We start from the raw sequence: 14,304 nt of genomic DNA, 5'->3' as shown, positions 1-14,304 counted from the left end.
AACAGCACATATGCTGTGCGAAATAGAATATATATTTACGTGATTTTTAAGCAACTTGATTTTATTAAGTTAAACACATAAAATTCGCAATAACTAAAATGTTTGAGCACCTCTGAAATATTCCATCTAGCCGGAACGTCAATCGAAATAAAGATATATAAACTGCCTGCGTTTTGAGATCTAGATCAAGCGAAGTCTATCTAGTAGTGAATCCAGTGTCATTTAGTGTTATCGTTTTTGAAGCACCAAATTTATCGTCAATATGGTCAGTGAACTTTCATATTCATATTTCAAAAAATAAACAAAAAATAGTGTTACATAATTCCACTTTTGGTTGCATTTGTTTAATTTATTTCTAAATGTTTGTCGGATTTTTTTTATTTTTTAATTATTTTATGGTTGCGTTTGCTTATTTACAGGATGAACTTGACCAAAGCCAGATTCAAAGTAAGTAAATAATGTTTTGGGGCTCTTAAATTAAATCCGCAGATAACGAAAATATCAGTAAAAAAATATATATAAAAAATCAAATAATAGAATAATTAAAATTCAAACTACTATAAAGTTATCACAATTCAAAATATGTAATGCACTGTCGTAAATACTAATAATTAAGAGTGTTTGACTTGTCTTCGGTACCTGCCACGTAATATGTTAAATACTTTGTTTAGATTTTTTATTTTTTTTTTGTTTCTGATGAGTTCCAGCCTCATCTTTAATACTTTGAATTTTATGAATTTAAATAATATACTTGAGAATTTTCTATAAATTAGGAATTTACATGAAGTTAAACCTAACCAAAACGTCATGTCACGTGGGATCTGCCATACTTCATACAAGTTCTTAGTATTATGAGATAACATTTAAAAACAAACAAAATTTCAAATATTTGATAGTTACAGTTACATACGAGATTCTACGGGATCACTCCTCATTCGCACGAGAGTTTTTTAACGGATGTTAATAAAGCGTTCAAATATGGTATGAAGTTAAACTAAGGTCTATTCCAACGCCCAAAATCGCAAATGTAAAAAAAAGCGTCGTGTTTTAAAAACGCTGTCGTGTGAACATATTCTTGGGAATGTATATTTGTTGTATTTGAGCGCTTTTTTAACGTCCAAAAAAAAATTCCCGTGCGAATGAGGGCTGAAACTCGTGGCAACTCATCCCTAGACACTTCATAGTTAGTTAGTTAGTTCATACACTGATAGTTAATGATGATTTACAAAGGTTTGCCACGAAGCTCAGTGATTGGCGACTTAATTTCTCATAGCTATTTTATCGAAGTATATATTTAAAAAACATAACGCATTATACTTCAACGGTTGATGGTCTGGACCCTTGATATCTGTTATCTCCTAAAACCAGCACGGTCCTATAAACATAGTCTACCGACTTACCTATAAACGTAGGAGAATAAGCGACAGTTAACTAATTTTCAGCTTATAAAAAAATATCAGAGCCTCTCAATTTCATCCGCATAGTTCTCATTCCAATGGGAATACGGGTATAATTACTTCCTGATAACGTAGCTTTCTATTGAGATTTTGAGATTTTTCGTTATATACAGATACAAATCTTTCCTCTTTCAATCATCCATCCATTGGTGTAGATGTAGATGAGGAAGGTCTGGCCACAACAGACTTTAAGACCATCAATGGAAACTGAAGTTATAGGGATTTTATTTCCAAACGCTTTTTCACCCATTACAGCGACAGGGTACAGGGTTATGAATTTAGAAGTCTATGTATCATGTTTGTATTTGAGTATGTTCCACCTTAATACCTAAACTACAGACTCAATTTTGGTCAAGTCTGATAACAAAAAAAGTAGAAAAGCCTAAGTATTTTCCAAGCTTTAAGTAAATATACTTAAAAATTAAGCTCGGTGCTTAATTATTGAGTGTAACTATTTAAAATGTAAGCAGTTTAGATTTAGATATAATCTCCACAATTTAGAATTTTTATGATATATGGTTGAAATCCAATTTTAAAAAATGAGGCTTTTATCAATTTGTAATTATGGCCTGAGTAATATAGATAACATAAGCAGACTAAAATACAGTTTATATAAATAACGAAGGTCTGGCGATATCGGGCCCGCAATCTATTAAGGGAAATGAATTTGACACTCCCATTTCAGAACTTCATTAACAATGGCCTATGAGATAATTGCTCAACGCAACATTGTGCCAGACATCTACATCCGTTGGAACATAGTTGGCAGTCAGCTTCGAATGCGTCTTCGATTTCATTACCTACTTCTGCACTTGATGTTATTATTAAATGGAATTTTATTTCTAACATTGATCTTAAAATAGATAGAGGTATTCGTATAGATGGTTTTCATTGTAGTACCCATTGTATGAGTGATAAACTATAAATATATTCGATTATAATCGTTTGACGTGGCGGACAATTTAATTAACAAATTTCTCAACTGTAAACAAGCATCACCATATTTTTTCCTTAAATAACATAACTCAATAAGAATAACAGTTATTATAAACACATTAAAATTACTTATGCCTAGTTCGGACTACTTTAGATTTTTACTTATTTTTTTTTTAGTCGATTGTAAACGATTTTTGGGTGATAACAAGTAGTCTTGTATGCTACTCGACTAAATGCTAAAGTAGTCCGAACAAGGCCTTAAAATCTTAAATAAACCTTACCTTAACAGTAGTCACCAAAAATCTAAATTTAAAATAAAATTATGAAATTAAAAATATACATTTATAAAAAAAATATCTATTAGTATAAAATTTCCTTCTATTTTTACAAAAAAAAAACATTTTGTTTCAGTGCTAAAGAAAGCTTTCGATACCTTTGACCGTGAAAAGAAGGGTGTCATTGGAACAGAGATGATTGGGACCATTTTAGAAATGTTGGGCCAAGAAATCGATGATGATACGTTATCAGAAATTATTAAGGAATATGATGAAAATGGTAAGTACAAAATGGTATTGTTATATTTTTTACAAATCTCCACATGTGTTGTGTTTGCGTGAAGCTACAATAGATGGCGCTGTGCAAATAACCTTTGAATTAACGTTTTCTGGAAAGAGATATAGATGGCGTTGTTGGCAAAAAATATAGTCGTGTTTAATTTGGCACGTGCGAAGTGTGCTAATATTATTAGAAGTTCGGAAAAATTATAAGGAAAAATAAAAAAGATGACCTCACCGCGACAATGCTATGTACATTGCCGTGACCAGGATTCGAACCTGGGTTACTACGGCCACAACGTAGGGTCCTAACCACTAGACGATCACGGCTATAGAGGCACTGAGCGTATGGTTGAAATTATCAGTTCTTACACATCAGAAATATTTTCAATCTGCGCGCGCTTACAATTTCGAAGTAATTTTTACATTTGCATATTTTTTGCTGAAGCATTTTCACGAACTTTAAAAATGCACAGTTTCAATAAATTTAAACGTCTGAAGTCAGTAGGCAAAAATCTTGATATTTTGAGTAGTTGGAGGTTTTATTTGGAATCTTTAGATTATCTGTTAAAGTTACTTGTTAATCATAATATTGATTAATAAATACAGTTCAAGTGTCTGTCTGTGATTATTATTTAATAACAGTGTTTTCTCAAGTGACAAGTGACTGTAAATCTGTTTGTCCGGGCTAATCTCTGAAATGGCTAGACCGGTTTTATTAGGACTTTTACTGGAACATAAAGAAGGTTATTTTGCAACATAAAAAAATTCATGGACACGGTCTTTTCTGACTAGTTAGAGGAGAATGGGAATATTGGTAATATTTAAAAGATATGGCAAATATTCTTGAAAAATCCTTTATTTCTAGATACCGGGACGCTGGCGTTCAAAGAGTTTTGCTCGTTAGCTGCCAGGTTCATGACAGAAGAAGTGGATGCTGAAGCAATGCTTGCAGAGCTAAGGGAGGCTTTCCGGTTATATGACAGAGAAGGTATAACTTATTTTTTTTGTTTCATCATGTCAACAACGTCTATAGTCCATTACTGGCTTTTGTGGAAACTTGTAAATACCCGTGCAGTTTTCTACGATTTTCTACGACAATTTAGAGTACTTTATCTATTGTTTTCATTATAAAACATATATTAAAAACATACGACGACTTTTAAATACTTCTCTGGGGCAGCTGCTAGTGCTGTGGTTGTCAAACGAGCTGGGTTCGATTCCCAGTTCAGTTCAGTTTCATCATCATTATTATCAACCCATATTCGGCTCACTACTGAGCTGAGCAGTTCAATTAAGAATTTTATATTGACTAAATTGGCTTCAGTCTGATCTGCTACGCATCGGTCATAGTTAGTAGTAGTTACCACTCTACCAGCAAAGACGGCCATCATCATTAACAAGCCATATTCGGCTTACTATTGGGCACGAGTCTCCTCTCAGAATGAGAGAGGTTAGGCCTTAGTCCACCACGCTGGGCTAATGCGGATTGACAAACTTAACACACGCAGACAATTAAGAAAATTCTCAGTTATGCAGGTTTGCTCACGATATTTTTCCTTCTTAATTAATTTCATAAAATGCACATAACTGAAAAGTTGGAGGTACAAGCTCCTGACCGGATTTGAACCTACGGTCTCCAAATCGAAGGTAGAGGTCATATCCATTAGACGCTCACGTTTAGCAAAGACATACCTATTTCAAATTTTGCGTTCCGGTACGATGTCGCGAAGAAACCGCCAGCGGAATCTCTGTAGAATAAACCTTGTCCTTGTAAGTTTGAGGGTTTTCATGGCTTGTTTAAGAAAAGATCATAAAATTTATTCTAACTAAGCTATGTTTTTCAGGAAACGGCTATATTACAACGGACGTACTGAAAGAAATCTTCAAAGAATTAGACAACACGCTATCGGAAGAGGATCTGGAAGCCATGATCACGGAAATTGACGCTGACGGATCGGGGACCGTTGACTTTGATGGTAACTTTACATTTTTGTGATACTATTATTACTAGATACCTATAAAATATGGACAACCCACCACCTTCCATGGCCCTCCCAACTTGCTATTCGCATGTTCCGGGGCTACTTTCTTGACTCCCTACAATTTTTTTATTCTTCGTCCTTGTCCCAATCATTATCGCACTCTCCCCCTTCTGGGGCTAGAACATCACAAAACGACGGATTTTCTTCGTCCCTTGCGGTCATTGTTATTTAGTAGTATATTATTATTAGGTATGTGACAGTAATAAACTTCGTACTTCACAGTTTTTTAAGTTATCGATGTTAAGTAGATGGAGATGAGGGTACCTAAACTAAAACTAGCCTTTAGTAGTTAAGGCTAACTAACTTATCAATTTCTCACTAAAATAAAAGAAACTTACTAAGCTGGCTACTTAATTTGGCAAATCTTACAGATGAGACGAACCTAACCTACTGTCTACTCGTACATATCTTAAACCACGGTGTTCAGTAAATTAAATTTAGAATACCTAATGCTAATCTATAACACATATATAGTGTGTAGACGCAGGATTCGTAAGCCGTTTTATGTGCCCCGAAATGGGAGCCCTTGACGCATCGCTACGCTACGATAAGTACGGCATGTCGGCGAGTGAAATTAGCCTCTTAGCTCACATAGCCACTTCTGTGAAGTGGCTTACGTTTGGAATAATAAAAAAAATATAGGTGTTGCGTGTCTATAGGTTATTCGTCTAAGACCTAATTAATGGTTATACTTAATTTCTGTTTTTGTTTTCAGAATTCCTTGAAGTAATGACTGGAGAGTAAGAAAGGGTTACACATTTCTTAGTTGTAAACAAAATACTATTTATTAAGATTAATTTCTCATTTTGTAAATATACTTATTTACATAAGGGGTAATTATTTAATTTTAAGGTTTATTTTGTTATAATAATAAGGATGTAATTAATGTTCTGTTAAAAGAATGTTCATTTACAAAGAAAAGATCTTCAACTGAGCTTCAAATAATAAATAATTGGAGCTACTAAGACTGTATATTTTATTGTTTAATATTATAATAAAACAAATTTAAACTATATCTGTTTTTTATATTTATACTATATTACAACTAAATATAAATCCCATAAGTAAAAGTTTGTGAGATTTGGCTAGACCACGTCATATTAAAATTTTTAAAATTTCCACTTGAAAGTTCATATTCTATCAATTCTGCAAATGCGAACGTGAGTTTGTTAATTTGTTACGAGTTCCCACCTTAACTATTAAAAGGATTTTCATAAATTCTTTAATTATATTGGTAGTTATGTACTAACAGTCATATTTATCCCCTTGTTTCCAAGAGAACGGGACAATACTGTTAAAGCTTAGGTAAACTTTACGGGTAACAGGCTAAGTTTTCGGTCGCATTTTATGAAAATTAATTATAACCTTAAAGCTAAGTGGTCCCTCGGCATTGGGCACAATGAATATCCCAAAAAATACGTTTTTTATTACAATAAGATACAAAACACAATTAGCAGATGATTCAATATTTCATTATATTTTAGATGCAGTCCAAATTCAAGGTTTTTAACATATTTTTAAACAAACATTACTATCCATTAGAGAAATGGAACGGCGTAATGAAACCTAATGGGCTTGATAATAAAATAACAAAGTTTATCTCGATATTGTAACCGTGTCGTAAAAGCGGCCAACAAAAGTAAAAGCATTATCGCAATCGAAATGTTATACAATTAGTGAAGTAACGAGTTGGTAACGACTAAATAAAGTTTTTAACGATGTTCGGAAAATTTATGTGTACCTATCCATTATTAATGAAATAAAAAAACAACTTTTATTACAAACTTTATTGAAAAGAAATAGAATTAGAAACAACTAATCTAAATAAATCAGGACCGAAGAACTAAAACGTTTCATATCCTTATTATATTATACTAGCGGACGTCTGCAACTCCGTTAATTTTTCACTAATCTCGCGGAAACCTTAGATTTTTCCGGGATAAAAGTAGCCTATGTCCAAGGTGCAATTCATTTTGTTTCAGACAATTTTTAACGAGAGAGAGAACAAGTTATATGACCGGTTGGGATTCAAATAGAAGTTGGGAATCTAAGCAGCATAATGCTAAAGACGGAGAAATGGGAAGTTATAACATTTTATTCGGGGAAACGGTTTAGGTGTTTATTTTTTTTATTCATTACAAGATAGCCCTTGACTACAATCTCACCTGATGGTAAGTGATTATGCAGTCTAAGATGGAAGCAGGCTAACTTGTTAGGAGGAGGATGAAAATCCACACCCCTTTTCGGTTTCTACACGACATCGTACCGGAATGCTATATCGCTTGGCGGTACGTCTTTGCCGGTGTAATAGCTAACAGACAGAATTTAAGTTTTGCATTCAATATACATGGATTGAGTACGTAAGGACGGAGATATTAAGTGCACCGCTATCATATATAATATGCACGCTGTTCGGTGTGCCTTATGGTGATAGAATAAAATTACAAGATGTCGATATGCAATAAATAATTGATGTATAAACAAATAATACGGGTTGTTTGAAATTATGTCTTAAATCCAATCATAAAATAGAAATCATATCTTAAACCTGAGCGAATCACTGCACAAAAGGCTTAAAGTTGTTTTCTAAAAGGCTTTTTTGTTCTTTAGTTATTACGGAATCTCTTCCAAAACATCGAATGTATTTTATAGCATCCGATTCGATATTGCAAAACGACACTGTTATTTTTCCATTTGGTCTCCAAGCTGGTATGTAGCTTGTGAACAGTGATGTAACTTGCACGAGCCAGCGTGACGCTAAAACTCCTAAGCTGTAAACATATTATAACACTAGCAGACATCAATACGGGGATAAAAGATATCCTATGACACTCACAAATAAGATGGCTATCTATAAGTATAAGAATTTTCAAAATTGGTTAAGTAGATCCAGAGATTATCCTCTACAACATCACAAACGTATGTCACCAGTAAGGGCAACAGCATTAGATAAAGAAATTTATAAAAGGACAGAGCTGAGTGCCCAAAGAATAATGGCTCTAAAAACTTGCTGTGGAGGAGCAAACCTCATATCAGAATCACCTATAGGCTCACGATGATGAATGAACAAAAATTGCCATAGGAAATAAATAAGACTAGGGGCAATACACTACTGAAATAACAGAATTGGGACTAGTCAACAAGTGGCCGCTGGACAAACACATTGTTTTACAGGGCACGGAGTTTTTATGCAGTAGCTTAAAAGATTAAAAAAGGAATACCGCTGAATGCATGTACTGCTCAGAGGAAGATGGCGTGGGACACACGATATTCCACTGCCCTAATTTTAAACTAGACAGAGAAGTAATACGACAGGTAGGGATTGCAATAAAAGTTGGGAATCTAGGCAGCATAATGTTGGAGACGGAAAAAAGGAAGCTATAAGATTTTATTTGGAAGGAATACTAAAATGCAAAGAGAAAAACGAAAGAGACAGAGCACAGTGATATATATAGTCAGGGGTGTTGGGGTTGACCGAAATAGCAGGAACACCAATGCCTTGTTGTCCGGAGCCCCGGAGGGGCTTGTTTTTGGCAGGGAGGAGTCAGGCACTATACGGTTTAAGATGCATAATGATTTTTCTTTCTGAAAAAAAAATACTTCATAAACTTTACCTCTTCATATAATTTAGTTTATATAAATTAACCTTTATCAAGTATAAAGCTTTGCGCTTCATAGTAGCCAATGAAAAAGTTCAAGTAGGTACTTCAAATGTATGGTAGTGGTATCATGTCGGATCGTATTGAATAAAAAGTCCCCGCAACATTGACCTGCCCAGTCTTTTGTCATCTTGCATAACTCATTGTTTGGGTTTAGACTTACACTTTTTGGCATAACATGGCGGTTTTTTTTCTTCTCGATAAAATTACGAAGAAATTATGCAAGTTAGCAGTTTTTGTACTTTTTGATTTTAAAGGTTAGACAGCTACGTATTTATTAGATTTCCGTATTTGACACTAAAAAACTATGGGAAAATTCAAAAAATGATTTGGATTGGGAAGGGAAAGAAGTAAGGTTATTTGTTTATTTAGTTGTAAAGTTGTAAACATTAACAAAAAAAAGAACAAGTACCTAGGACAGAAATAATAATTTATGAAGTAGGAGGACTCAAAAGCCTAGATCATCATCATTGTCAACCCATATTCGGCTCACTGCTGACTTCGAGTCTCCTCCCAGAATAAGAGGGGTTAGGCCATTAGTCCACCACGCTGGCCCGATGCAGATTGGCAGACTTCACACAAGCAGAGCATTAAGAAAATTCTCTGGTATGCAGGTTTCCTCACGATATTTTTCCTTCACCGTTTGAGACACGTGATATTTAATTTCAGTGTTGTGTTGTTTCAAGTCCATACAACTGAAAAGTTGGAGGTGCATGCCCGGACCGGATTCGAACCCACATCCTCCGGAATCGAAGGCAGAGGTTATATTGACTGGGCTATCACGGCTCTTTCCTAAATATTCTTATTATATGTACTTTTCCATTAAAGCTATAAATAAAAAAAATGAGGGCATGAATTCCGGTTGTTATCACCAAACATATTTCGCGAAGGTACTTGATAAGATAATTATTGTTGACGCTCGTGTTAATTATATAGGAAAAATACATTCACTCTTGCATTAATTCCTAAGAAGCTGAAAATTTCCGCGCCCAAAGTAATTTGAGTTACTTTAAAAAGTACAATTATTTCTTATTTTGTTAAAAAAATACTGTCAGAGTTAAAGTATTTTAAATAAAAGCTATGATAGCTTATAAAATCGTTTAAGAGGAAGCATATAGTAAACATAACCAGGTATTTCCTTTTACTTCTTCACTAACATTTTTCAATGATTGTAAATATCTATACGAATATAAACATTACATAAGGTAGATATCTATAAATCTTAAAATAGGCTTTAATTCCAATTCAACCAGGTAGTGAGTATTATAAAAAAATCATTATCACTTGGAAATTTAGCCTATTGGCAATATCTTTGCTGGAATCGCTTAGTTATCTATTTTGTAACTGGTCTATTGTAGTTGGTCACGTTTGTCTTACTGCTATTATTATTTTTTGTATAATATAACATTTTGTAACCCTTAACTGGGACTGCAGAAGTTTTTTTTTATTTGTGTTGCAAGTGCTTATTTTTTTTAAATAGAGATACTTGTATAACTTGACGCTCTCTTTGACGAAGTTGGTGACGATGTTAATTGTTATTTTCTACATCTCTCTCTGCGTTGTTTTCCTCATTACTAAGGGTCGTGACCCCTATCATACATTCACGACTTTTTCCCGCACGATGTCACGCCATGCGACTCGGTTTTTCACGACTTGTAGAGCTTCGTGTACTTTTGTATAGAGTGTGTTGCGGATTTGACCTGACCAACGCATCGGGCTACGTCATCGAGGTCTCTGCCCTTCCACTTTGCCAGTGAGAACAAGTTTTTCTAAGTTATCTTCAATATATCTTTTATTACTAAGCCTGCCCATCAGTGTGAGAAACATGAATGCTATACGTGACGCATAAAGATATATTTTCTTATAACAGAGAAATCCTAAACGCGATTCGCAGCTCTATTCACAAATCTAAAATCAATGTCATCAACTTACATAATATAAATGAAATTAAGTCCGTCTGTGTCATTCTTGTGGGCATCTGAAAACCAGCGCTGCATGTCAATGGTTCCAACTGAAAACCAGCGCTGCATGTCAATGGTTCCAACTGAAAACCAGCGCTGCATGCTCTTTTTATTTAAAGAGTATGTAGCATTATGCTGAGTTGGATCCCTTTACTGGGTTGTGCCACACATCGCAGGATATTGTTAAAGAACAACTTGTGTTGTGTGGCATAATTGTCTAATAAAGCTTTTTTTCTTTCTTCTTTCTTCTTCTTTCTAATTATGGTCTGTCTGGCTGTTTGTTCGGGATAACCTTTGGAACTGATGAACCAATTATACTGGGACTTTCACTGGAAGATAGACGAGGTCATTGAGCAAGTTATAGGCTTTTTACCTATGGATTTGTGAAAAACCGTTACCGTTTCACTTTCAAATAACGTGGCATTCTAGTGGTAAAAGAATTTTCAAAATAGGTTCAGTAGATACAGATATTAACCCCCTATAAAACTTTTACCTCTTTATAATATATTAGTATAGATTAGGTTAACTAGTTTGTCTCTTTTTTATATTAATTACAAGTTAGCCCTTGGCTACACTACAATCTCACCTGATGGTAAGTGATGATGAAATCTACGATGGAAGTAGGCTAACCTTTTAGGAATAGGATTAAATTCCACATGTCTTTCGGTTTCTACACGACATCGTACTGGAACGCTAAATCGCTTGGCGGTACGTCTTTGCCGGTAGGGTGGTAACTGACATGTAAGACCTGAACTATTTAAGAAAACCTCAATTGGCCCAGCCGGGGATCGAACCAAGACATCGGTCTTGTAAATCCACCGCGCATACCACTGCGCCACGGAGGCTCTTCTTCTGCAGTGACAATGGACTTGTCATGTTTGTGAACGGGCTGCACAGAAGTTACAGGTAGCTAATTGATCCTAAAGTGTACTTTCGCGTTACTTTGTACTTACCGAGAAGTTAGGGTCATTAAAACAGGGTCATTGCGTTCTGAAGTTATGTGACCGACTATCACTGAAATCAAGGAAAAATAAAAAAATAGAAGGTAAGTACAGCTGAAACTGTTGCAGTCTTAAAAAAGATTTTCCTTAAGTACTTTCTATCTTTATACATTGTTCCTAAGAAGACAGTTATCAAAATCTGTTAGGCCAGTCAATTTTGATAATAAACCAACAAAACATGATGTAATCTAATCTCTCTCTAACTTTTAGTAAGTATGTTGTTTGGACCCATTTTCGACCAACCGACTTCAAAAAAAGGAGGAGGTCTTCAATTCATCCCGTATGTTATTTTTTTTAAATGTTTGTTACCATATAATTTCGTCATTTCTTAACTTTTAAAAATTCTTTTGTTATATACCAATTTTCAAAAAATAGTGGAATTTTTTTACACACGAAAAACTATATATCTTTTTATCAGAAGCTTGTACGTATTTAAGAGCACTGAATTACACTACTAATGGACCCAAACAACATACTGAAAAGTCAAAATTACTGTTTTATGAATATAGCAATTTTTGAGTAGGTTTTATCAGGGATAAAGTGGAGTTTCCGATGCTATGCACATGCTATGCACTTAAATAAAACTTTTAGCGAACAGTTTGCATAATCCTAGAGCACCTGCGTCGGAAACTAAAAAGGAAAGTTTAGATTAGTGCTTTGTAATTGACTAGAAAGCTAAGGGCTATTTGTGGTCACATCGACGGTGTAATTTTTGGTTGCCCGTTTGATGCGGTGAGTCCAAATTGCATCCTGAGTCAGGAAGCTGAACATTTTGCCAATCAACGACTGACCTAATCTTATCTATAAATTAAACCTACTATCTCCTGTGCTAGTTGCTACCGGTTTTTAACTCTTTACTTATTATTCATTGATCTAGTTATTAGTTTAGATGGTTTCCGATCACAAAGTTCTGGGTTGGAAGAAATTAAGTATCAGTAAAAATTTTCATTAAAAAAGGCTCAAAAAGATGGAGCGAGCTGTACTTGGAGTTTATCTGCGTGGTCATAAATGAGGAGATCCGCAGAAGTATCAAAGTTACTGACATAGCACAGCGAGTCACAATTCTGAAGTGGCAATGGGCAGGGCGCATAGTTTGAAGAGCCTATGGACGTTGGGGTGCCTGGAATGGCGACCCCGCACCGGAAAGCGCAGTGTTGGTTGACCTCCCACTAGGTGGACTGAGGGCATCAAGCGGGTTGCAGGGAGCCGCTGGATAATGGCAGCTCAAGACCGTGTTGTTTAGAAGTCCATGCAAGAGACCTATGTCGGGCAGTAGACGTCCATCAGCAGTTAACTATATTAAATATTACCTATAACTTAATTATATTCCATACAACTGATAGTGATCGCTACAGAATCAAAGATTATCTCCCTTAACGGTAACCCTGATTAAACCAGCGTAGACGTTCTAAGCTTCTTAAGCTATGGATCAATACCTCGTTTTCTATAAGGAGGGACGCCTGGCACTGTACCGTTAAAGTATAGGTAAGTATAGGTAAAGTATAAGATCCATCTGATATTTTATTAATTACTTGTTCTAAAATACGTATTTCGGAGAGTGGGGCATACTCAGGAACTTTCTTAATTCTCTGCGTGTGGGCCAGCGTGGTGGACTATTAACCTAACCCCTCTCATTATGAGAGGATACTCGAGCTCAGCAGTGAGCCGAATATGGGTTGATGACGACGACGACGTGCATCATCACTAACCGTTAGACGTCATTGCAACTAGCTTATATAATAAAAATTGCTACTTTATAAAAATATAATAAAATAAGCATCCTGTTCACGTAATAAGAAATATATTATTTATCGACAAATTTCCAACTTTATTATCATTTTTGCATACATTTACTTACAATACCGCTATCAATGTCCGCTTAGGTGTTTAAACGCAAAATAATCGTGCTCGCGTGACCTTAATTATAATGCACGCAGTAGCGCAGCGCTATTCTGTAACTGTGTGTTCTGTGTGTTTTTGTAACTCGACAGTGGTGTACTTGGAATTCGTCTCTACCTCTCTCTATCTTAGCCTATGTCTATACCGGATCAGACAGTTATTAAAAAAAATAAACTTTTTAGCAGAATAAGCACCACATCCTTTTAAATAGTAGAGTATAGGACTGAACATGACTGGTTATCACCTTAATATGACTAAAAAGTAAAACTTCTAAGCTCTCAACTCATCATTGTTCTAATCACCAGCCTATTTTAATGGCGTACAGGGCTAGGTCTTACTCCTTTTACGATTCTGGGTTATTTTAAGATTTGGAGTTATATCTCCATCAGCACTTAATTTTAACCTTGTGTGACATCCCGCATTAGGTATACCTTTTGCTCATTGTTGGTTTGGCGGGCTTAGAGCAAGTCTCGTTATTTTTTTTTCTCATTCATTTATTAGTCCTTTTTTTTAATTTTTAATTATATTAATAAAATACAAAATATAATACAAAACACAATACAAAACACTATTAAAAATTTATAAAAAGAAATTCAACCCCCCCGCACATTTGAGTGTCCAGGACAGGGCTCCAGAGTGAGGAACCTCCTCACAATGCGCGCCGTTTCAAGAATCACTGCCTTCTGTATCCGACCCTTGATCCAACAGTTATGCGTAAGTTAAGAAGTCTGGTTATTATCATTAACATCACTTATGGTCGTTATAGATTATCAATCCATCAATCAATTTATT

The 14,304-nt window shown here is 35.0% G+C and overlaps 2 protein-coding genes and 1 non-coding gene across 3 annotated transcripts in view; 1 reads left to right on the top strand and 2 right to left on the bottom strand.

Annotated features, from left to right (window-relative positions):
- The window catches only part of LOC112052135 (pre-piRNA 3'-exonuclease trimmer), a 494,504-nt gene that overhangs the window by 332,632 nt on the left and 147,568 nt on the right, over window positions 1-14,304 (bottom strand). The gene's annotated exons all lie outside the window — the stretch shown is intronic.
- On the top strand, window positions 134-6,005 carry LOC112051790 (troponin C, isoallergen Bla g 6.0101). The gene is made up of 6 exons (XM_024090582.2): window positions 134-265; window positions 420-447; window positions 2,805-2,948; window positions 3,816-3,938; window positions 4,795-4,926; window positions 5,708-6,005. The coding sequence occupies exons 1-6, from the start codon at window positions 263-265 to the stop codon at window positions 5,734-5,736; spliced, it is 459 nt and encodes a 152-aa protein (XP_023946350.1). The 5' UTR covers window positions 134-262; the 3' UTR covers window positions 5,737-6,005.
- Window positions 3,206-3,277, bottom strand: Trnah-gug (transfer RNA histidin (anticodon GUG)). Its single transcript has one exon. It is a non-coding gene; the product is annotated as a tRNA-His (tRNA).

Source organism: Bicyclus anynana, chromosome 5 (assembly GCF_947172395.1).
Source record: "Bicyclus anynana chromosome 5, ilBicAnyn1.1, whole genome shotgun sequence".
In the NCBI taxonomy this organism is placed as follows: Eukaryota; Metazoa; Arthropoda; class Insecta; order Lepidoptera; family Nymphalidae; genus Bicyclus; species Bicyclus anynana.
This window is presented reverse-complemented; position numbering and strand designations above follow the sequence as displayed.